A 24772-nucleotide genomic window follows, 5' to 3' on the forward strand; every position below is an offset into this window, starting at 1 on the left:
TTTATTTATTTGTCGCGGATATTTTGGCTTGTTTTTGTTAAGTAATGCTACATTGCAACTGAGTACAGGTCCAATTAGTGGGAAGGAACACTTATATTTTTAATGACGACTAATCATTATTCTTTTGAAGAAATAATAAGTATTATAATAGATATTTAATAAATAAAAGTGAATTAAGAAGAAAGTTAGAGAGGTAGTGTGTAGTAGAATAGCAATATATAGAATGTCCCTTTCTACATTCTCTGTCTACAACCGGATACCGGCTGGTCCAGTGAATGGCAGTGTCACATGCTTGACACACCTCTTCCACACGTGCCGTCTTTCACCCATACAAACCCCCTCCCCTCCTTTCTAATTCTATTTCCATGGTGCAACAAATAAAAGTTAGAGAGAGAGAGAAAGAATAGCCCAACTCTAAATCCAAAGCCATGGAATGGAAGAACAACACAAAATATATGGAGGAGGGTGCCACATGATGCACAGTCACAGTGCCTTTCTTTCTGCAGTATAAGAGTGAGAGTGTGGCTGTGTCCTTTCATTTTTTCTTCGTGTTTTGTATATTTGTGTAGATGGGATGTTCTTCCTCCTCCTCCTCCTGCTTTTCCTCTTCTTCTACTTCACGCTTTTATTATTTTTATGTTTTGTATGAAAACAGAAGCTGAAAGATCGGGTATTTAGGCCTCTTTTTGGGGAAGATATAGCGGTGAATCTTGTGAAGCTTGTGTGTCTTTTCTTTTCCTTCGATTCTCTCTCTTTTATCTGCTCTTGCACCCTCATGAGGATCCGCAAAAGCCATGCGTTTTTATCTTCCCCCCACTTTCCGCCCACTCCTCCGTCAGATCCCCACCGCTCACCAGGGCTGGTGCAACTCACCACCGCAAATCTCCACCACCGACAACGTGGCTCCGATCATGGTGCTCAACCGTCTGATCAACCTATCAACGGCTGGGATGATTCCTCCGGTGAGAGTGGGGCACACAGACAGCACATCAAGCAAGACCCTTCGGTTAGTTAAAACTAATTTATTTATTTAATTTTTCCCCTCTTATTATTTATTATTTATTTATTTTTCCGAAAATTTCATGATGTGGGCTTTTACAAGTGCACTTTTGTCCAATCTCTGGCAAGTGGTTGGTGTCAAATTCGAATTGTTATTTTTTCTCTTTAATCCCCTTTTGGAAAAAAGATTATTTTTTTCAAAAAAGAGGAATTTAAAAGGCATAGATATCCTTATGTATGTGAGTGGATCCTATCATCAATCATCAATTGATCCTGCAGGTGGAGGATGATTATGATTATGATGATGGAAGAAGAGAAGACAGTGGTGAAGACTCGGAGGACAAGAAAAGTAATCATTCCAGGTAAGAAACAGAAATTAAAATCTCTATCTTGTAGGTGAAAACATGGAGACCCATATCTTTGATTTTTAACCATCACGGAAAAAAAAAAGAGTGATTTTTAGCATATATGTAGAGCAATATAATTAAATTGCACGTTGGTTTTGTTTTTTTGTCTTAGCAAGTTTGATGTAATTGTAGGAAAGGAAACATCTTTGGTTCTTCTCAAACACTGCCACCAGCACCACCGTTAAACCTTTATTCTTCGACTCCTCTTCAAGGTAACAAACAAAACCATGGTGCTATTATAATACCTTTGACTTGGTTGGACTCCGATTCTTCCTAGTATTGTATGCAGATGAGAGATGGTGTGAGGAAGAGAAAGCGATTCCTTTCAAGAAACGAAGAGGGAGCTTTGACAACATGGGAATGAGTGATGGTAAGAAGACGAAGGCGAGGATGAAGACGAAGATGAACAACAAGTGCAGTAATAACAACAAGAGTGAAGAGGAGAAGGTGAAAGGGAAGAAGAAGAAGAAGGGGAGGGGCAGTGCAGTAATGGAAGGCTCACGGTGCAGTCGTGTGAATGGAAGAGGTTGGAGGTGTTGCCAACAAACTCTTGTTGGTTACTCCCTCTGTGAGCATCACTTGGGCAAAGGAAGACTCAGAAGCATGACAAGTGTTCGAAACCGTTCTACAACAACAAAGGTGGTGGTGCAACAACAACAACAACATGCTCATGATCGTGGTAATAATAATAATAATCCTTCATCTTCTTCTTCTTCTGATAAGCTCAGCGTGAAGACGATAATGGGTGGTGGTAGTAGCAACAAGAGGAAGATGAAGCAGCTTGGAATGGTGAAAGCTCGATCCATAAACAGCTTACTGGGCCAAACAACTAACACACCCATTGCGCACACTTAGCTTCATTGTTATTTCATGTCGAACCATTATGTGTTTTATATCATATATTATATTACATATACTTGGTGCAACTCAAAAGTTCTTCGTTGCTGATGAATTCATGAATAATTTTGACGTGATTCCCATGAATTAATTGCACCGTTTCGATTGTGGATGGTCTTTACATTCATGCACTCTTTACACTATTTCATCTTTGAAAAATTCATGTATCTACTCTATTATTAAATGAATTATAAAACGTATTTTACGTGAATTTTTACATACATTTGATGCAATAATAAAAATGGTGAAAACTCAACTGTTTGTGTAGCCATAAATCCTATTTTTTATTCATTGAGATATGTTGATTTTGTATACCATTTGACCAATCATAGAGTAAAAATGATGATTCCATCCTCTCTTTCTCTTTGGATTCCAAAATAAAATAGAAATAAAAAATATTTGATAATAAATGAAAAACTACGAATTTTTTGTTCCATTTCCGAATTGAAATGCGAACTATCTAGGTCAAATAGCTCAGGTGAAGTCGACTTCACGTGAAGTTGATATCTGAGAGTCGTTAGATGATACTTCACGTGAAGTTGATATCGTTAGATAAAAATGTCAAATCATTCAAATCATCTAACGGCTCTCAGATATCAACTTTACGTGAAGTCGACTCCACCTGAGTTTTCACCAACAAAAATATGTACATGATATTATTTCTACTTTGAACATATCATAGAGAACCTTGCATTTGCATTTTGAGAAATAGAAGAGCAGCTTTACTTTGATATAAATGTATGAAACTTAGGAAGGTCAAGATAGATGCGTGCCTTGAAAAATTGTTAGCTTTATGATTATGGTTTATGAGTGGGCAATTTCTCAGATACCACTAGTAGCTATATAGTCCTGTTTTTGAACATAAAAGTAATGCAACTGTTATAGTCAATACGAAAAGAACAAGCCATCATATTGACTCAAAAGTGTACCATATTGTTATTATAAATATACATACTTTTCTTATGTGTTGATGCTGCGTTCATATACTTTATATTATTTTCTTCATGCAAGTACTTCTGGACAAAATTGATAACTCAGAATGTTGGATTTGTCAAAGAAAACAATCGATTCCGTCGATATGTATTGTTATTTATTCATAACATATAAACGATAATTATTGACATGATACAATATATAAGGATCCAATAAAGGTAAAGGTTCAATACCCTTGCTTAACTTATTATTGAAAAGTATTGGAATGTAGACCCCATTAATAATATAAGTATACTTTTAATTACCTAGTATTATTATCCGTGCTTTAATTATCAATATATCTTGTCAGTGCCAAAAAGTTGAGGATGTGATCTCTTGGCAGGTCAATTCTTGAATAATTGAGATAGACTCCTTGTACTCTGGCAATGCCCGCTAATATCGTAGCAATTTCCTTGTCATTGCAGAGCCTACAAAATTTTCTATCCAAAAAATTTGTGTAAGCTGTATTATTTGTACCTTTTTCTTTTTTAACACTAGATATATACATTTCTTTTATTATTATAGAAAATTGCATGAAACTATATATATACCATGTGATCTGTTACAGTAGTCTGGAACAAACTAAGGAAGTGTGGGGGGAGAAAATCTAGGTATAAATGAGTATTAATCTTCTAGGGCTAAACCAAGCATATGCATATTATTGTCTTGTGCATGCATGGTTTGGAGGACCATATAATATAAGAAGAAGCAGGCATGGAAACTGCTGATAGAAACATACATCACACTTAATTTGATGAGTATCTATATGTATATATATTATTGTTTTGTTGAAGACTTGAAGTAATATATTTTTTTTTACACACCTCTTTATTAACGCGGAGTGTATGATATACATATATCCCTGTTTCATGGTAATAATAAAGATATCATATGATATTTCCATGGGCTAAAATTACATCGAAAAGTCAATATATTATTATTGAAAAATGATAAGATAGTTGGTTTTATTCTGTGATAATAAAGTGACATCCAATAAGTCATAAAAGTTGAAACTATATATATTCTTTCACTTTGCTACTAGAAGCCTTAGAAGAATTACCACTCAAATGTGGAGTAATAATATATCTTTTAGGAAGAGGTAAAAAGGCCACAATAATACTGGGTTACAATTTATTTAAAAGTATTTGTCTAATTTATTATAAAAAATTAAAAATTAATATTTAATTTTAAAAATATAAAAATAAATAATTATTAAATTAAATATTTAAAATTTGTCATAAAAAATAAGTTAAACAAAAATTAAACACTAAATTATAAGCGCTATAAAATTTACTTTATTTTTTTTGGTGGTGAAGGCATTAAATGTGACAGAGATTCTTTTGGATGGAGACGGTTGGAGATGGAGACCCCATACCAAGAATTCTCCACACAAAGCCACAGGAATCATATCCTCTGAGAGGCCTCAACCTTTGTAGATTAAGTAAATACAAATCAGCGAAGGAAAAGTCCAGTGACTAGCAATTTTGTTAAATTTTGGTCAGCATGTAACTAACAAAGAAAAGTGAGTCATTGAATGAAATTTTACACCAATCTCACACTATTAAAATCATCTTGATGGTTATTTGATAGCTACAAATCACAAAAATTGTTGTCCCCTAGCATTCATCAATCAGTGAATACCAGGAACTTGGGGTACGGTAATGTAGCCAGCCATCAATATATCAATATATTAGTAGCTATATATGCATACAAGTCAATTTTAGTCACCTTAATATTCCAAAGCTAAAATTAAAGTTCATAAAATTCTTGACCCGCATTAATAATAATGTACAACAGTTATTAGTAAAAAGTTTATAAATGTAATGTTACAATAGCAAGGACTTAAGTAGCCAATAAAAGTAATTTTTGTCATTATTGGAAAGAAAATTTGAAGAGTTGGCGTTGAGAGGCATATTTGAGACGAAGAGGGAATGGGGAGAAAGAGGAAGAAAAGAAATTGGTAGAGATCCAAATTGATAAAAAAACGGGAGAGGAGGGTCATGCATATTGCGTGTAGCTTTATTGATGAATGGAGATTCACATGCAATGAGGAAACAAGTTTGTTATGGAAGGCCACTTGTCAGTTGAGAAATGTGGGGCCCAGAGACCCAATCAAACAGCAAAGCAATGGCCAGATAATGTATTCAATGCCACGTGCCCTCACCGCCCCACCAATCACACCATACCAAACCAAACTCATCCATTTTATATGCTGCTTCTTCCTAGTAGTACTAATACCAGAAATGAGTTAAGTTAGTTTAATTTATTAATAATTGAATCTATTTGTAAAATTTGAAATCAGATGTATAATTAGAGCCTTAGAGGTATCTCAATTTCCTCTACCTTAGATACAATAACATGGGGTGTTAAATTTTAATTAATTGAATTTGTAGCAAGTTAATGACGGAAATAAGTAATCATTTGATAATTGATGGAAATAGAGGTAGCCCATGGGCCATGGGAGGGATGGACCCTGTCCCTTAGGCAAAAGAATTAATTGATGGATCCCCATTATGATTTCCATGTTTATTCAAACACTAGCATCAATCAGCAATGAGCCATAGTTCACACGGCATTTGGTTCCCTCTCCATCTCAAAGTATCGGGTTTGAGTTCTACTCGTTGCAACCGAAAAAAAAAATTTGATAAGTATGTGAAGAGTGTATGGGTGTGTATTGTGTATCTAGGATTAGGAATTGTCTAATTCATTGGAGTACCTAAGATTAAGAGTTGTCCAATTCACCGAAAAAAAAAAAAAGTAGCATCAATCTGTGCTTCCAATAGGGCATATTGATTATTGGAATAACCTCTAGGATATAAAACTACTATTCCAATCTCCCTCTACCTATTCTACCTATAGCTCTGCAATTATGTTCTTATCTCTGAATTTGCAATCATCCCTATTCTATTCTCTATATCTTGTATTTGTGATGATGATCATCATCAGGTTCATGAGGGAGCGCGCAGAAAGTACAGTATCATTGATTACTATTGTTTATAATCAATATACAAGGCAACAAATTGTGAATACTAACAATAATAATAAGAAATTAAGAAAGCATGTGAAGCTAGCCAGGATGCATATGTAATTGGTAACTAAGTGCAATTATATATAACAGCTAAGAGTGCCATATTAGCACATTTGAATTGTACGTGTCAATAGCAAATAATGTTCATCACCGAATAGAAGATGGGACCTAACAATATAAATTAGCTAGAGTATGTAGCTTACTGAACTAGATGGAAAAGGCAGAATATAAATTAATGACTCTTGGATTGTAGTTGAAACTGGATTAGTTAATTTTAATTAAAAATCACTCGCGATGGCACCTATTGCCATTGTTGTAAAATGCATGGTGTCGGATTGTGCTTGACCTCTTAGCTAAGGTGGCCATACTTGACAGTAAGGCCGTACTTATGGTAGCAATTTCATAGTGTGGTTGGGGAATCATAAATAATTCTTAAAAATTTTAAGATGGGAATATCATATTTACATGTTTAGTTTAAAGTTTAAAAAATTATTTTTAAGTAAGTTTGATTTCAAGAAATCAAAATACCATCATTTTAATTTCTACATTTCTCATAGATATATTTGATTCCCATAGGAATAAAATCAAATAACAAAGTAATACTTGAACCACACACACTGTTCTTTGGTACAACTGTAATAATAAGAGATCCTTTGTTATGTGCCTGTATTTGGCTCAAATGGTCAATGTCCAACAAAATTTAACGGTTAAAGTTAAAGATTATATCTGTATGAAGCATTTTATGGTTAAAAAAAAAATAAAAACCAGTTAAATTTAGTGATCAAGTTATTTTATGTTTAGTGTTTAAATTTATTTAAAATTCAAGACTACTTAAAATTTAAATTTACCTAAGATCCAAAACTACTTAAAGTATAAATTTACTAAGTTAAAAGTTATATAAATTAATTTATAATTTTTTTCTATAAATAAGATTAATTTTAATAAATTAAAAGAATTTCTATGTATTCACATATTTATTTATTTTCGGGAACTGAGCCTCTCACAAAGAAAGGGGGCAATAACCCCTCCCAAAACTCAATTTTTTTTTTTATAAATTATATGTAGATTTTAATTTAACTCTTTTAAAATATTTATTTTACTCTCATTTATATTATAAAATTAAATTTTGGCCCCTTCTTAAAATTTAGTCTAGTTCCGTCTCTGCTCACTCTAACATACTTTAGTCACATTGAGATACAAAAACATAAATAAAGAGTCCATATAAGTATTGAAACATTCCATTTTTTTTTTCATTTATTTTAATTCTGTTTTTTTTTATTTAAATTCTATCATTTTTATTCAAGCACTTATCAACCTCTACATATTTTAAAATAAATTTTATAATTTTAAATTCTTTATATTTTTGTACTTATTTTTTTATTTTTAACTTTTTATATTATTATTTTTATATTTTTATTGGGTATTATTTATAAATTCTAACAACAAGACATAAAAAAAAATTCATCATATCTGCTCTTGACGTGTTTTTACCTTATATGATGACTAGCTACAACCTACAAGGTCATTCTTCAACAACATAAAACATTCACTTAGCTTCAAAGTATTTTGAAACGCCTAAGCTTCTAATCAAGAAATCGAATTAAATCTAATTAATGTATAATGCACAAATATTTATGGAATTTTTTAATAATTTAACTTTGTATAATATGATCTGTGATATAAATAATGCCTTCGCTCCCCAATAATTTTGATATATATATATATATATATATATATATATATATATATATATATATATTTGCCTTATGAGAATAAATTTTATTATTTAAATATTTAAAAGGCCCAAAAATAAAAAAATAAAAAATCTACAAACTCGCACTAATATTAAATTAGTTTAATCATTTATATTATAATGAGTTAAAACTTTTATGTTCGTGATTAGCAAGTTAAAAACCTAGCTAACAAATACGGTGCAAAATAAAATCCTATAACATTTGACACAAATTTATTATTGATGATTATGAATATTTAAAAGAATCTATTTGTGTGTACTACTATTTCGTCTACTTCCTCTATAAAAATTTTGACACACATTTTAATGTTTTATCGAATGATATAATTTTATTGGTATTAATTTTTATTCTTTATAAATTATGTATACACTTTATTCCACTCCTCTTTATGACTTTTTTTTCTGTGATGATTGTTGTACATTACCCTTGTACTATACATAATTCAGTAAGAAATGATACAAAAACAAGAGTATGAAAGATTGGCAACCCAGTAGTTAACATAGGACATGAATTCATAAAAGCATAGTGGTTTTAATTTCTGGAGGAATTAAAAGGAAAAATGTAATTTTGTTAGTGGAATTTGTGTTTGTATGTTTTGTCCTCAGAAAAACAAAGGAAGAGTAATGTGTTGTAATTAGTGGACAATAGAAAAGGCAATGGGCATGGTGTGGTGTGGTGTGGTGGGGTGGGCACTGTCATTTTGCACTTTGTTTGATTCATTCATTCTCCGTTTCAACCTCCACTAGTAGAAGTAGTACTATTCTCTCTTATTACACCCACTACTGTTTTTATCAGATCAATCCAACCGAATTTGGACTATTATATATGTGAATCCATTTTCACCTGCCCTAAAACTTGCTTCCAATTTCACAAAATAAAAGTCTTTTGTCTTGGCCCCTATTTATAGGGGGGTAGGGCACTACACTACTACCTCCTTCAAGTACTATCAGACCAAATAAAAGGGATTAATGTCTCGTACAACATTAGAATCCCATTAACCTAACCTTATCATCACCGCTAGAATTTAATGTCCTTTGTTTCTGTAGCCAGAGTTTTCAAACTTGCGTTCATTAAATTTGGGTTCACACTAGAATTAATAGGCGTAATTAAATTCACAAAATCCAAATTAAATTCACTATATTGGTATATATTATGAACATAGTGAAGTGTGCAATTATTTTCATTTTATATCTATGTGCTTCAAAAACCTTACTGTATATATGTATACATATCCACATGGCTGTGCTAATAAATAATTATTAAAGGCAACATGACAGGAACTTCTTCCAACCAGATGAGCCGCTATCTCTTCCCTGCAAAGAGTTTAAACACACACCATTAATTATATGTATATCATGTGTTTAATTATGGGTGAAAATTCAGATGCAGTCGAATTATCTAACGGCTCTCAGATATCAACTTCTCCTCAAGTCGACTTCACCTGAGTTTTCACCTTAATTAATTATTAAAGGATCGTTAAAATATACATACCGAGTGTGAAGGTTTATGATTGGTTTTAGGAGTGGGCAATAATCTTTGCTTAGAGTTTTGATTCATTACCATCACCACTTTATGATTTGCTTCACCAAGTTCTTCAAAAACTGCTGAGTTCAACTTAACACTCTTATCCCCTTCGCTCCTCTCTGCAACAACGCTTAGATGATTCTTATTACTTTTCTGATCATCACCGTCTTTCTTCGCGTTCAAATCTATCGAAAAATATGCCTCGCTGAATTGGCGACTCGGCGTGGATTTATCTCTCAACGGTGTTCTTTCTTCCAAATACGCTCTGAAATCACGACCTCGTGATGGACTTGGACTACCAACAACTTTTCCTTGTTGGATCTGCGTGGCAACCAAACGCATGATCTCATACACCATGCCGCCGCCGTGGTGGGCGGTGAACTGCGTCATCAAAGCGTTGGCCTGAGTGAAAGAAGGATGCTCAACCGACTGCGGTTCGATGTTCTGAACAGCGCAGGCGATGTGCGAGTCGAACTCGCACATCCTGCATCTGTATAGCCAACCAATGTTGTAGGTTGACTTGGTGCACAAGTCACAGAAGAAGTCATAGGGAGGCATGAATTCGAGCTCCATTCTGTGAGGGTGCGGCGAGATGGCCACGGACAGCGGCAGCGCCAGGCAGAAGGCGTGGAAGAATACGCTGCTGCATTCGGCGCAGTGGTAGGTGAATCCGGTGACGTGGTGGCCGCACGCGGCGCATCTTAGGGTTGCTCTGGTGGCCGGTGAGGATGGTATGACGATGAGGACTAGATCGTGTTTGGAATGGGATGGATGCTTTGTTATCAGTGGCATCTTGAAGCATGCATAGTGGAGAGAGAAGTTGCAGGGTTCGCAATGGTAGTAGGATTCACCATTCATGAAACTTAGCTTGCAGCCAAAGCATGTTACATTGTTATTATTGTTTAATTCTGTGGTGAATTCCAATGGATGTGGATGACTAAAGTGGACAACGCTTGGGTCTTTGCGCATTATTGATCCCATTTCTTGTTCAGTTAATTCAACTTGTATTGTATGTGTGTTTATATTGGTTGGTTTGCCTTGATTTTCTTTGGTGGAATGATTCACAGTTCAAATTGGAAGCTAGCTGTTACCCTTCCATTTGTCTCATCTCTTCATCATCATGCATCACATGATGCTCTTTGGATATGTCAAACACAACAACTTCTATATGTTTAGTATCATTATTATAAAATGGAGGTAATATATATACCTAAAATTATTCTTGGTGTTTAATTTGTTGGGGGGCACGTGGTTGATACTTGGTATATATTCGGAGATTCTGAAGAAAACATTGGAAGGGAAGGAATTATGAATATTTGCGTGATGAACAAAGCAGGTAGGGTTGTGTTTTGTTTAGTTCTATACAAACAAATTAAATATCCACACATATATTTTAGCCGGCAAAATGCGATGCATGCATCTTTTGCTGCTATTCACCAAACGGCAATGGAATTTTGCATTTGACCTGGCCTTCTTTTTTGCACATTAGAAAACAACATATTGCTTACTAGTTTTCAACATATTGCACACAAAAGACTATTAATATGAAGAATAAATGGGTGCTTAGCATTGCGTGCAAGTTCTGGTCATACCCGTATTTTTAGGAAAACACTTAAGTTATAAAATATATATAATGTGAGATATTATATCTAACCCATATTATATTAATCATTAGATTTTTAATTGAGTATCCAAAAAGGTTGCCAAAAGAAAAGAACTTTCCCTTCCTTTTGTAGAAAAGTAAATCCTATTCTGCATTGGATAAACAAAGAATAATAAGCATACCACATCAATTCCTTCTTTGATGTCTTTCTTCACGTGAAGTAAACTTGATGCCTAATTAACAGTAACCAAATACTCAAGAATCGAATTTGGAAAATGACCAAAAATAAAAACACTACTCTTATTTATATCCCTTGTCTCCCTCAGTTCAAAGAATTCCAAACTTGTGCATTTTGCTATTGAAACTATCAAACAAACATGGATCAAAAGATTGAGCATTTCAGCCATGTGCACCCATTGCTATTGAAAGAGGATCACAAGAATGAAGATGATGGGGTGAAACTAGTTTCTTGCTCAGCCTGTGAGAACCAGATTTCAGGTCCTTCCTATTCTTGTAAAGAATGCAACTACATTATTCACAAATCATGCATAGAACTTCCACTCAAATTGAAGCATCCCTTGCACCCTCAACACCCTCTCACACTCCTTTCAACTCCACCTTATGATGCAGGGTACTTTTGTGATGCATGCAGAGGAACCTTCAACAATGGATTTGTCTACCATTGCTCTCTTTGCACCTATGATCTTGACATATCATGTGCTTCTACATGGCACCCTGATGATGGCCATGTTCATGCCTTCATTTCCTTGAATAGTTTGCAGCCATTTGTTTGTTATGCTTGTGGAGACGAGGCTGGCGAGGGCTCGGCCTCCTTTTGCACTGCTTGCCAGATTTGGGTTCATTGCAGCTGTGCTGAATTGCCTCATACCATCATAAAACATTTCCATCATCATCCTTTGCAGCTCACCTATTCGCTTAATCGTGTTTACGGATTCAGGGATGACATAACTTGTGGTGTATGTCATGGAACAATGAGTTCAGGATTTGCAGGTTATTATTGTTCAGATTGCAGATTTCCAATGCATTTGAAGTGTCCAGCAAAACAAGAAGAGGATTTTGAGTCTGATACTGAGGAAGAAAAGGATCATGAAGATGAGACGCTTGCTCTTGATAAGGACAAAGAATCCAATGTTGATTTTGGACATAACCATTTGTTAACATTGATAGAGGAACTGGGTTTGGAATTTGCTGATAAACTCTGTGATGGGTGTGTACAAGCCATCACTGCACCACCATTGTATTCTTGTTCAGAGAATTGTGGTTTCCTTCTTCATAAGAGCTGTGCTGATTTGCCTAGAACGAAGCAGCACCGGTTTCATCCTCATCCTTTGACTCTTCATTCTAAGGCACCTTCTTATGATGGCATTTATAGGTGTGATAGCTGCAAATCATTGAGCAATGGCTTCGTGTATCGCTGCGACGAGTGTCAGTTCGACCTTGATGTTCGTTGTGGCACCCTTGAGGACAAAGTTAAGCATGAAAGCCATAAGCATCCTCTTTCCGTAGAGAAGACAAACATTGCAAGGGAATGCAAATGTTGTCACTCTCCATCAAAATATGTGCTTGTATGTGATGTTTGTGATGATTTTGCCATTGATTGTGGGTGTGCTAATCTACCCTCTAAGATTTGGAACATGTGTGACAAACATGTTCTGAATCTAATCTACTATGGTCAAGGTAAATTGATAGAATGCAATAACTGTGGCATTTGCAGAGAAAAAATATCTCCAAAGAAATGGTGGTACTATTGTGAAGAATGTGATTTTGGTGCTCATCCTTCTTGTGTAGTTGACAAGTCTTTTAGTAGTGTCAAATTTGGAGGCACTTTCCAATATGATGCACACTCTCACCCGCTTGCATTGGTTGAAGAAACTGGGAAGCACCCTCCTCCTCCATGTGAAGCTTGTGGTGAAGGCTGCAAAGGTTGGACACTTGAATGTGAGCAATGCAAATGCTACTTCCACAGAGAGGGGAAATGTTTCTGGGAGCAGCTTAAGAAGAGTTCACAGTACTCGACACTGTCTAGAACGATGAGGCATAAATTTGCAGCAAATGTGTTGGCTGCCACTCCCAATGTAACTGATAAATGAGAGACTAATAATTTCAAATGATTTAGCTTTTATTCCTATCCTATAGTATTCTGTGTATTATGTGTGATTAAACTATATACATAAATTCTTTATTTATAATGATCAATACCTTGTTCGTGCAACTCTTTATGCATTAATATTTGTTCATGTACATATTGTTAAAATAAGTGTTATTAAATGAGTTCCGCCAATTACTTTTTCCATTGTTAACCATTACTAAAAATTTTGCAATTTGCATCCATATATTTCTGTTTAGCTTTGGCAGGGAATAAAGTACTGCTAAAAATCAACTATCAACTATAAACTATTCCCTAATAAAAATCATACTTGCATCCCTTCCCCAGTAAACAAACAATGAACTTTGATGTGTATCCTCTGCAATAAACCATTAGCAAAATAAAATTTGAAGACAAGAAAACAAGAAGTGTCAAGTATGATCGGTCTGCACGGTGAGGTCCTGCACACCCAAATCATGGTATAGACCATGCACAAATTCAAGGATTGGCCGATCATCAATCCCTTTCTTCACCTGTCACCATCATCCACTAAAACTCAGTATCTACATTTAGTTAGTTATCCTGTCAAGAAAACACATTAGAGAACAACGAATCAATTACCTGAATTGACAATGAACCAACAACATGACCTGGCACCAATTCCCAAAAACGCGCCTGGGAGACTTCCAGAACATCTTCCTGAGCAGTAATCTAACCAAAATAAAGTATTCTTAGAAGCGAAACATTGACTCGTGAAGCAACATGTCGAAAGGAGAAGCAAACACAAGACTGAAGCGAGCAAATTTCAACCAAACACCAAAACACAAACATCCTTATAGCTGATTAGAACAATAACTTTGCGAAGTATTAAGTACAAACATGTGGGATATGCATATGCCCAAGTCAGATGGGAGCATTGGGCAAAGCACATTTATCGCAAGTAAAGTAATAACCTGTCTCAAGCATTTGCTCAAAGCAGTTTTCGGAATGCTGGGAGATGCCATTTGTAGCAAGACACCGCCAGTTGCCCTAAAGAGTGGAAGAACAATCGTAAACACAGCAGCAGCAACAAGTCCCAAACACAATACTTCTGCATTCTGAACCCTGTGAAGGAGACAAAAACAAGTAAAATTACAGGATCTCAAGTACTATGATTAGGAAAATCTCAAGCTCTTAATGCTTATTTTCATTCCATCCTCTCAAGATTGTAGTAACATAAAACGAAACAGTACTTACCCAATTGACAATAACCATGATGCCAATATCAGACCTGCACTGAGAAACCATTGAAGTATATAAGCTTGATTTGAATTTATAATGAGGAAAGGAAAAGCATTAACAATTTTGTGTTGCTATATTTCACATGCAAGAATATCTACCTGCGAATGGAATCTGCAAGAACATGTAGGCAAACTGAATGGTTATTCATATCTTCAGCATTTCTGTAAGCTGGAAGACAGATTCGAGAAGAATCAGATAAAGATTCAAGGTTCGAAAGGAATCCATGCATGAACATCCATACAAAATGATGAAAGGTTACATCAAGAAAATGTTAAACATTCAAGGAAATACTAACCAAGATTAATCCGAGCATAGTTCCGAAAGAACCACACACCGATAAGATTCACAATTAAATTGGTAACCGCAGAAACAATTAAGTAATGCCTGCAAACAAAACATGGTCAGCATAAAATCGTCAGGGAGAAAAAAAATAAAAAAAAGCGTCCCCAGATACAGAGAAAAAGGCAAGCAGTGTGACTTACTTGTGCTCTGATTCATCTTGTATGAATGCATGGAGTGCTTCAACTGCTAGGGAGAATGACATAAACAAAAGAAACAGCTGTCTACACAAGCAGCAGAAAATGAAAATTGAATATGTTAGTGCATATGACAATATTTCCTTTTACCATGCAAAACTATCTAGCATCTTATATTAGTGAGGGTTAAACTGGGTCTCAACTCAACAAGACTATATTAGGAGGCAAAAGGTTGTTGAAAAATGGTCATCACTTTTGTTACATGAGGATCATTCTGTAAATTAATGATAGCATCAGGCAACCAATTAACTATAATGCAAAGGAAACAACTGCATAAGACAGCAGTAATGGAAATGGGGAATACTTACGGCATTGGTGAATGCAGACAAAACTTCTAGCCTTTTATATCTGAAATGAATGCACCACATTAGTTATGCTCATAATTAGGTATTTGAAATTTGAAATTATTAACCAAGAAAGTAAATAAGAGTTCAAATAATGTGTAACACACAGACAAAGTTCCAGTTATGAGTGAATCCACCATTAATTAACTGTTGGACAAATACATAATCTTGCATGATGCAAGCACAGACAAGAAGACACATGGGATAAATTTTTAATAGTGCATGAGATGCATTACAGGCACACCTAGACACATGGCCATGAAAAACTTCAAAGTCCAACAGATGTCAGTATAACCACAGCCATCTTCAACAAATCCATCTCTTTGTTGTCCAAAAATAGTTTAAAACTCCAACTCTAACATTATATGAGAACTAGCTCATGGTATAAAATTAAGAATAACTATGTTCATGAAAAGATAAACACATCACTCAAATGTTTCACAATGCACAACTTTGTCATACAAATTCAAACATACCTTACTAATTCTACAAAGTGAATGTTTGATACTACCAAGAGTTTTTCTATTTTTCCTTTTGCTCTTTACCAATGTGAAGAACATACTTCACAGTTTACACACGAAAATACTCACACACTACATAATGAAGGATGTATTTACCCATAAGTATATTCTCGATCAGGTTTGTTCCTTGATGCAGCCATAACAAATAGAGAAAATGTCAAAAGACCACATCCAAAAGTCAAATGAAACGCATCAGACACCAGACCTGAAAAAAAAAAATAAAGGAACCGAGGGTCCAACTTTAACAAAATTGAGCTCTGCATAAAATCATATATCATAAAATCTCACAAAAACTCACACAGAATCTTACCAACACGGCCAGTGAAGAGGCCAAAGAGCAACTCAACAGTAGAGTAGGCCACATTCAAAGAGATCATCAAAAAGAGTCTCTTCATGTACCTATGACCAGACCTAATATTCCTAAACACACCAAAAACGAAGGAAGGAAAAGACGATCTTTCCGTGGACCCAGTGAGCTTGTCGTAACGGTGCACCGGGTTGGGAATGTCTATGCTGGAATCAGTTCGGGACAAAAAAGGTCTCCCCGAATCGACGGCAATCGGCGTATGAGGCTGCTGCTGCTGTTGGAACGAAGTTTGCCGCGAAAACGCGAACCTTCGATCGCTGCCGGTACCGAACCCGAAATCGCCGTTCATGGAGCTCCGTGGTGAGTCTCGAGCTTCCATCTTCGGGTCCCAGAAACGAAACCGGATAAAGATCCGAACTTCGGAGTTTGGAGGAAAAGATACTGATTCTGAATCAGCTGGGTTGTTTCATCTGGTAACGAACAAAGGTAGAGGCTTTCGATTTTTGGGGGGGGGGGGAGGCGTGTTTGGAAAAACGGGTTTCTTTGTGATTGGGATTAGGGAGAGTTCATTGTTTTTCTTTTTCGTTTTTGCTGGAACTGAACATCACAGATGAATTGAAGCACAAGTCAAAAGTAAACTAAAGAAAATTTCTTTTTTCTATTTATGTTTTATTTATTTTTCAGACTTTCAATGAGGTGCGCAAAAGCCCCACACCGGTGGGATTGAGTTGCAAGTTTATTCTACTCTTACTATAAAAGTTGGCTTGTGTAGCCTTTCCCCTGTGCTGTGGTTTCTTAATCTGGCATCTAATTGGCCTTGTCCATCTCTTAAATTTTCCTTTGATGATTTTGTTACTTCTATTTCTAACTTGGTTGAAAACCAAATGATGAATTTGGATTTATATTTTCTCACGACGGTCGTCTGAGATTTCACTTTGATGTATATAATCCAATGGTTCTGATGGTTTTCAATCTTATTACGATGTATGCTTCAAGAAGAGTTCATTTTGGCCTTTAAAGATGCCAATTGATGTAGGAAGTTTATTTCAGTTTAAGGTCAACTTACCATACCAGCCTCTCTCATACCTAACGTACTAAGTTACTAGCCTATAAAAAGATTCTCTTTAGCAAAAGATTAAGCCATAATTATATTATTTGCTTATTCATGCAGGCTAAAGAATGTAGCTTCAAGAATTGGCTTCTTTGTACAGAGAAATTCTTCGAAAAGAATTTGATTTATCTAAATCAACATGTGTGTTTACAATTCCAATAGAGGTACAATAGTTGTCAATCTTTGTTCTAAAGTACTAGTTAAGGGTGAGCATGATTGCAACTACACATTTTGAGAACATCCCTTGACGAAGTTAAGAGTGATCATGAACTGCAACATTTCTTCCTTACGTTGAAACAGCTGCTCATCATAACAATGGTGGGGTTAAGAGAGTAATTCGGGTAATTTCTGTTCTGTCTGACATAACAAAAACAAAAGTATTGGGCCACTGCAAGAGACAAAGAACACCAGATTTTTCAACTTGCAATCTTCAGATATCCAGAATGTACTGCAACAAACAAAATGATTGATTAAAGCAAGACTGTGGATGTATCATCACTGAATCATGATGAAAGATTTGTAAGAATGATGTAATGCTAGTTGGGTGTTTAGGAGTTAATTATTGACAACAATTAAAATACGTAAAGAAATGTCTGAAAATACATATGATGGTATACAGGGTTTACATGAAATGCCATAGGGAATTTACCTTCTCACAAGTGCATATGATGATCCAATGTATAGGCATGAATATCTGAAGGACTCGTACCGGGCCTAATAACAACCATCGGATTGAAATCAAGCAGCATGATCAAGAATTTCAGAAATATTCCATCAAACAGTTTACACAAGCCTTGTACTACCAAACAAGTAAAGAGCAGTAGTTACATACTACACTTAAGCATACAAGATCATCTTCAAAAGAAAACTCACTGATTTCACGTGTCTGCAAAAAATATGACGATGCATAGCGCAAAGTCATGTAAAGATTGACTAGTTCATTTTGTGCAATTTTGCTAATCATGAGACAACCCAATCCACACAACTAGTTGAGATCCATGTACTTAAGAAGGCCAACATAACTTTATCCAAATGACATTATCATTGCTTTCTAAAATAATATTCTTTCTTCTCTCAAATAAATGATGCATAAGATTCTGAAGGAAACATAGTGTATTTGGGAAGAAAATACCTTTTGTTGATGATGCCATAATGGAATTTAGGTTTTCCAGCCTTAACATCCTCAACATACTGCAGCCACGACCCACGAACAACATGAGATGCACAGTATGAGTGTGCAAAGACCAAAAGAATAAAAAATGAAAGTAAAAGCAGCCCAAGTCTAGAAATATGTGAATCATACCAAACTTAAGGTAACCACCATTGATGAAAAGGATAGAGAATTGATAGGTATTTCATCAACCGGAAATAGTTGGCATTCTGATGATTCTGGACCCGGTGAAAAGTGGGGTGTCTTCAGTTTTGCTAAGAATATCATATAAGTCTGCCTCAAACATGCCATAATCATTATCAAATTCTTAAACTAGAAAAGTGAATATCCATAAATAAATAAATAAGGAGATAAATCAAAGCTTCTGTCTCACTTGACCGATTAAAGGAATATCCAATTGAGCAAACGGAGAAATAACTTCCACATCAGCGTTTGCTTCTTCCCTCGTTTCCCTTATAGCACCTTCCACAGCTGATTCTCCAATTTCCAAATAACCAGCAGGAAGCGTCCTTATTGACACCAAAATATGGAATTGAATTAACATAGCTCCTATGAGATAAGGAAAAAGCTTCATGCTTACAGTGAATGCATTAGCATCTTTAACATACATACATGGTTCTGGGGAAAATCATGTAATATGAATGAGATCAGAATCAATGTAAATAGACTGTTCAAAAATTCCATTCCTACCAAAGGCCATGAGATGGTTGAATATTCCTCTTGCAAAGAAGGACCTTGTTATCATGATCGATGAGGCAACCGACTACCTACTTCGCCAGCCAAAAATTACGTCACATTCATAAGCAAGTAATTAGTGTTTTGCTTTTTTTATGAACGCAATGAATGGAATACGTGCCCGTGTGTATTAAATAATTCTTTTCTGGACATCAGTCAGAGAATTCATTAAAGCAATAAGGCATGCTATATGTATATATCTTAACCTCCATCAACACATCACATCGCCTCCAAAATAAATCCTAAAGCTTATAGTAAGTGACATCAAAAGGAAGCTGATAAGCTAATTCAGGTAGGTACCATTTTTGGATTCTGATAAGCAATCTTCCCACAAAGTGTACAAATGGCTCTCAATTTTTCTTCTCCATCAGGTATATCATGCTTTGTTGGACCACCACACCACTGACAGAACTTGATGTTTCGAACACCCTAAGTTGTTATGCGACAAAGCTAAATCAATTATGAACTATGTAGATACATGCTCTCGCATAAGATCTTAATACTTGTGACTAGTTGCAACAACAACATATCTTGTACAAATGCGAAATGGAATATTATAAAATCAGCTCTGCACCTATCAACCCCTCATCCCAATTCTCTCAAAAGATCCAATCTTTGAAATTTAAATTGACAGAATCTTTAGCATTAGGAAAGGGTAAAAAAAAAAAGCGAGAGAGAAAACTCACAGCAGAATGAAGTAGTGGTGGGGGTGGTGGTGATGATGAAGCGTGAAAGGGAGTGAATCGAAGCCTGCGAGGTCGGGGCGTGGAAGAATCGATGGAAGGGTATGGGATTGGGGAGAATGAGGAAAAGGGTTTGGAATTGAAAGAAGATGAAATAGAAATGAAGGAAAGGGATTGTTTGAGGCTCCAACAACGGAGGGTAACACACCCACGTATCTGAATAGCTTTCAGCATTCTTCTGCTTCTCTCAAAGGATCAAAGGTTCTATTTTGGAACCCACACCATTCAATGTTCTTCTTCTCCTGCTACTACTTCATGCTTCATACATACCAAAGCCTTTTCTCATCTGCTACACTCACGCCAATCCCAAATTTCGGATAAATTTTGTAATTATTTAATTTTATTGAAGGGTTAACAATATAACCATAACCCCCAAACCAACGGTTGGTTGAAGGAATAGTTAGTTGCACTATCGAATCATTACATACACAAAGCAAGATTCGAATTCTAACAACTAGTTGAACTGACGAATAAATTAGTTACTCGACCAACTCAAGCAAGATTCGAATTCTAACTAGTTGAACTGACAAATAAATTAGTCACTCGACCAACTCAAGTTAGTTCTAATCAATGAATTTGTTAGTATCGGATCAATCAAAGTAAAAAAAATAAGCCTGAATATTCAAATGTGGTTATCAATTAAACCCAAAAAAAAAAGTTTTTAGAAGTTTCTCTTTCAACCATAATCCCTCCCTCATTTTGTAGGATTTGACTTTCTTTAAATTATTTTTTCTTTCCCCCCACAAAAATATTCTCTGTTAATAAGTGAAAGACAGAGTAGAACACATTAAATTGTTAATAAAAGAATATTCGCTTTTGCTCCAAGCCACAATTGGATGTCCCCTTCTTAAACGAAGAAAGCATATCGATCAACAAAGGGATGTAACCGTTAGGAGATTTTGAGAATAATATGCTGCTTAATGTAGTACAACAAATATAACTTAAATACATCCGAGAAAAAAATTGTTAATATTATTAATGATACATTTGTAATTGTGAAATAGCATACACATTATTTCCACTATTATCTAATAAAATTAATCAACAAACAAGAGATACAGTGAAAGGAAGCTCCTTGTGTTAAATTAGCATGGTCAAACATACACCAGCTCTCTTGGAGAAAGGCCTCACTGTTGACCACTCAAGTCCTAGGGATTTAAGCTTCTCTGCCTAACATTTGAAAATACAAGAAATTTATCAAAAGAAAACAAATGTTACATGAGGTGAACAGAGAGAATGGAAAATTCTAGAAAAGGAAATACATACATGAGGAGCATCCTTAATCCAAGGCCAGCTTATCACATAAAGACTGATAAGCTGCACTGCAGAGCTTGAATTTCTCCTCTGCTATACCCTACCAATATACAGAATGTAAAATAGATCATGAAATTTGATAGAAAATCTGGAGTAAGGAAAAGAACAAGGAAGGAGTGGGGAATATAATCAGTTGTTAGAGCTTGGCAACACCTTGGAAGAGCCTTGATGACGATCTGGATGCCACTTTAGAGCACATACGCGATACCTGACGACAAAAATGGTAATATCATAAGTAAAAAAAAAAAAAATAAAGTAACTTTGGCCACCTAGCATTTTGGTGAAGGGAAAGGGACAGAAGAAGAATTAAGAACCTACGCATTTTTCACTTCTTCAAGTTTCAGAGGACCAGAAGGACTCAATCCAAGGGCTAATCTATCTGTAGTTAAATCTGAATGTAAACTATCAGACTCGGATGCAGAGTCATAATCGCTTTCACTCCGATGTCTCCAGCTCCAAGATTTCTCATAATTAGAAAAGCGTGCAGACCTCCTCCACTGAGGATTTTCCTCATTGATGAAGGACCAGTAGTGGTATCTATTCCCACCAAAGGTAGAGCGGAAAATGGTTTCAATATCGAAATCATCTTCACAAAAGAATGGATCTCCTAAAGAAATCAAATTTGACTGCATTTAGTAATGACTCCACAATATGCTTTATATCCCATCTGGAATGTTATATTTTATATTAAAAGTAAAAACAGAAATGCTGAAATTCGGTCCTCATTTAAGAAAGCTTATGATGATAGATCAAATCATCAAATCAAATTAATTCATGGTCTCTGGCTCTTTAATCTCTCAAAATTCTACTTGGGCAGACAGTAAGTTTCCCGGACCAGATTTGATTAGAAAAATTTCCACAGAAGGAATCAGCGTACAACTATATGATACATATGGAATATTCTATGACACCATAAGTATTTCAGACACCCTTACTTCTGTATCGATGACTTCCTTGACCGTTATTCCTGTGCTTTCCAGAGGCTCCAGCAGTATATTGCTTTCTAAACCATGACGGCCCCCCACTTGAAGATGGATCATCCTCATCATCAATATCTTGCTTCCACCTCTAAACCATACAGAAAAGAAAGCAACCATAACCACTTTAGATGCAACATTGTAAGAGATACTAATGATAATCATGGAAGATTAGAAGCAAAGGGACCTCCTAGACAGTATCTATGACCAACACAGTTCATACAGAGAAGACCTAAGTAGGTGAATGATAAAAGGTACTAGTAAAGATAAGATGGGGAGGAGAGCTGAGAGCATGAAAGGTCATTCAAATAACCCTAAAATCTGAAGTGCCAACTTTAGTAAAGAGTTCCATAATTAATGTGTATAAACAGAGGCCATCTCATCATTTCACAGCATTTTGAACATTATAACAGTTAAAGGAGATAAAAGGATACATACATAAAAACTTAAGTCACAATCGTATTGCCAGAACTTAAGAATGTCAGAAATCATGTTCATTCTGATAGAAATTTCATTGAAGAAATATAACCTAGAATGGAACAAATGTGAAGGGAAACGATGGGTATTGTATAAATTGTTCCAGTTACCCTTCATAAGTATTATTTCTAGGATGGAAACTCCTCTAAAGTACACAAGTTGGTAAAGTGAGAAAGTAGGGGTGTTAGCACCCTTGGATAATTAAATTCAGTCAAAATAACAAACATAAAACACAATAAAATCAAAGTCCAAAGAAATGCAAATAGAAATGAATAACTGCAGCAAGATTAAAATGAATAAACGATCAAGAGTCTTGTTGAAAACCATATGATCGAGTTATCCGGTTCCAAAATTGACCATCTGTCTCAATTTGTTGTGAAGAATGAGAAAAGCACATACAAATGGACACAGAGATGAATAAGAGAATATCAAGATAAGTTTGTTATCCGTGCATTGAAAAATTGTGCAAGCATGACAAGCATCACGAACCTGAAATAGGAACTCTGCATAATCATTCATACTGCGAATTATTCTTTGCTTTCCATGCATCTTCCTAAACCTTCTCGAGTAATGGTTGCATTTCTGCAATATAACAATTAAGCAATGCTTTCACCCCCTAAATAGAAAAGGCCTAAACAGCAAAATTCAACACCACATTTCTTAATCTTAAAACACAAACAAACACTTTAACATTTTTAAATCAACCGTGTAGATTGCAAAATCTTAAAACTCCAGGATCATTATCATAAAAAAACATTTTGCTTTGTAAGTTGATAGAGAATCAGAAACAAGCGAAAATTAAAAGAGAGTAAATTGGAATTCTAATGGCGAATGAAAGAGTATGACTAAGCGAAGAAAAAGGGAAACTAACAGAATCCCAGGAATTACGCCGTTTGCGTTCCAAGAAGGGAGTGGAATGAAAGAGTGCAGCCCGAAGAGAGAAATGGAGATTGTTGGTGTTAGAGCTCAAGAGTGAGGCTTTCATGGCACCGATGTTCATTGTTTTCGTGGTGGTGGTGGTGATGGTGGTGATGGTGCAAATCGATCTTGAAAGCAATGAACGATGATGCTTTCAAAGGGGCAAACGAACCCAGTAACCCTTCAACAAAAGAAGGGGTTCGGGGATGTCTAATTAACACTCAATATTTTGAAAACGTGTTAGGTTTAAATTTTGCATTCTTTTTTTAAACAACATAATTAAGCTGCAATGCAAGCTTATTTATTTAAAGGATTTAACTAATATTTGGTTCCTAAAATTTTGAGTAAAATCTCAATCTGCTTCTAATTATTTTACAAATTTTTATTCTGTTTTTCAGTGATTGAAAAATGATATTGTGATTTTTTACTATTAATTCTATTAGATATTATGTTTTTATGTTAATATTTTTGTTTAAAACTAACAGATCTTGTCTACATGTATTGTTAATTCAAAATACTGTTGTTTTATTTTTTATTTTTTCTTTTATTAGTGTACTTTATTACTATCTTAAACACTGCTATCACCATCAACACGACTCTATTATCTTCATTTCTCTCAAACTATACCCCTCAATCTCTCACTTTATTATCACCATTTACCTTATTTTTATTTTTACCATGTCTATTTCTGTTTCTAATTCTCAATTTTGTCCTCGACCTATTCTCATAGTCTCACTCATTCTTACAACAATACAATATACTCTAAGATTCATATTTCACTCCGCTTAATTTTTGCAGTCTCTTCTCTCTTTTTTTTCCTCTCCCATTTGTCTCTCTTATTTTTTATAATTTTTTTAATTTTATTAATTTTGGATCTATATTTTAGTTTGTTTAAAAAAATTTAATGTTGCACTGGATGATTTTGTTATTGTTAAAGTTAAGAAATTGTGATATCGTCAATGAGAATAAAGAGTGAAAGACAGAATTAGACATAATAAAGGTGGAGTGAGAAAGGTATGGTGAAAGAAAATGATGGAGGAAGAGGG

General features: G+C 35.1%; 6 protein-coding genes, 1 long non-coding RNA gene and 1 other non-coding gene across 11 annotated transcripts; 4 read left to right on the forward strand and 4 right to left on the reverse strand.

Annotated features, from left to right (window-relative positions):
- Nucleotides 1–365: 365 nt before the first annotated feature.
- On the forward strand, nt 366–2509 carry LOC107645407 (WRC protein). Of its 2 annotated transcripts, none has more exons than XM_088489588.1 (5): nt 366–513; nt 656–1006; nt 1279–1361; nt 1539–1618; nt 1696–2509. In XM_088489588.1, the coding sequence occupies exons 2-5, from the start codon at nt 776–778 to the stop codon at nt 2259–2261; spliced, it is 960 nt and encodes a 319-aa protein (XP_088345714.1). In that variant the 5' UTR covers nt 366–513; nt 656–775; the 3' UTR covers nt 2262–2509. The 2 variants fall into 2 exon arrangements, with proteins under 2 accessions (XP_088345714.1, XP_016204903.1); XM_016349417.3 differs by having other exon boundaries at nt 373–513; nt 1684–2509.
- Nucleotides 2510–9255: 6746 nt separating this feature from the next.
- Nucleotides 9256–10702, reverse strand: LOC107645410 (Cysteine/Histidine-rich C1 domain family protein). The gene is made up of 2 exons (XM_016349423.3): nt 9549–10702; nt 9256–9370 (listed from the first exon to the last, which is right to left on the reverse strand). The coding sequence occupies exons 1-2, from the start codon at nt 10560–10562 to the stop codon at nt 9317–9319; spliced, it is 1068 nt and encodes a 355-aa protein (XP_016204909.1). The 5' UTR covers nt 10563–10702; the 3' UTR covers nt 9256–9316.
- Nucleotides 10703–11490: 788 nt separating this feature from the next.
- LOC107645408 (uncharacterized) lies at nt 11491–13428 on the forward strand. The gene is made up of 2 exons (XM_016349420.3): nt 11491–11682; nt 11815–13428. Exons 1-2 carry the CDS (start codon nt 11562–11564, stop codon nt 13293–13295), a joined length of 1602 nt encoding a protein of 533 aa, XP_016204906.1. The 5' UTR covers nt 11491–11561; the 3' UTR covers nt 13296–13428.
- Nucleotides 13429–13473: 45 nt separating this feature from the next.
- On the reverse strand, nt 13474–16892 carry LOC107645409 (Cation efflux family protein). Its single transcript, XM_021103747.2, has 10 exons — nt 16284–16892; nt 16070–16178; nt 15417–15456; nt 15055–15131; nt 14868–14956; nt 14671–14740; nt 14528–14566; nt 14245–14395; nt 13913–14002; nt 13474–13824 (listed from the first exon to the last, which is right to left on the reverse strand). The coding sequence occupies exons 1-10, from the start codon at nt 16657–16659 to the stop codon at nt 13723–13725; spliced, it is 1143 nt and encodes a 380-aa protein (XP_020959406.1). The 5' UTR covers nt 16660–16892; the 3' UTR covers nt 13474–13722.
- Nucleotides 15946–17981, forward strand: LOC148554442 (uncharacterized). The gene is made up of 2 exons (XR_015885987.1): nt 15946–16766; nt 17452–17981. It is a non-coding gene; the product is annotated as an uncharacterized LOC148554442 (long non-coding RNA).
- On the forward strand, nt 17158–17247 carry LOC148554443 (small nucleolar RNA Z161/Z228). The gene has a single exon (XR_015888436.1). It is a non-coding gene; the product is annotated as a small nucleolar RNA Z161/Z228 (small nucleolar RNA).
- On the reverse strand, nt 17483–20503 carry NUDX23 (nudix hydrolase homolog 23). Of its 2 annotated transcripts, XM_016349429.3 has the most exons (8): nt 19984–20503; nt 19598–19726; nt 19253–19329; nt 18936–19071; nt 18695–18835; nt 18524–18582; nt 18041–18105; nt 17483–17839 (listed from the first exon to the last, which is right to left on the reverse strand). In XM_016349429.3, the coding sequence occupies exons 1-7, from the start codon at nt 20212–20214 to the stop codon at nt 18045–18047; spliced, it is 834 nt and encodes a 277-aa protein (XP_016204915.1). In that variant the 5' UTR covers nt 20215–20503; the 3' UTR covers nt 17483–17839; nt 18041–18044. The 2 variants fall into 2 exon arrangements, with proteins under 2 accessions (XP_016204915.1, XP_020959407.1); XM_021103748.2 differs by lacking the exon at nt 19598–19726 and having other exon boundaries at nt 19984–20351.
- A 369-nt stretch (nt 20504–20872) lies between these two features.
- Nucleotides 20873–23974, reverse strand: LOC107645416 (Chaperone DnaJ-domain superfamily protein). Of its 2 annotated transcripts, none has more exons than XM_016349433.3 (7): nt 23680–23974; nt 23298–23390; nt 22290–22422; nt 21673–21961; nt 21508–21562; nt 21307–21394; nt 20873–21210 (listed from the first exon to the last, which is right to left on the reverse strand). In XM_016349433.3, the coding sequence occupies exons 1-6, from the start codon at nt 23806–23808 to the stop codon at nt 21320–21322; spliced, it is 774 nt and encodes a 257-aa protein (XP_016204919.1). In that variant the 5' UTR covers nt 23809–23974; the 3' UTR covers nt 20873–21210; nt 21307–21319. The 2 variants fall into 2 exon arrangements, with proteins under 2 accessions (XP_016204919.1, XP_016204918.1); XM_016349432.3 differs by having other exon boundaries at nt 20873–21206; nt 23680–23952.
- Between the last annotated feature and the right edge of the window lie 798 nt (nt 23975–24772).

This window comes from Arachis ipaensis, chromosome B6, assembly GCF_059453495.1.
Source record: "Arachis ipaensis isolate K30076 ecotype BB chromosome B6, ASM5945349v1, whole genome shotgun sequence".
Classification (NCBI taxonomy): Eukaryota; Viridiplantae; Streptophyta; class Magnoliopsida; order Fabales; family Fabaceae; genus Arachis; species Arachis ipaensis.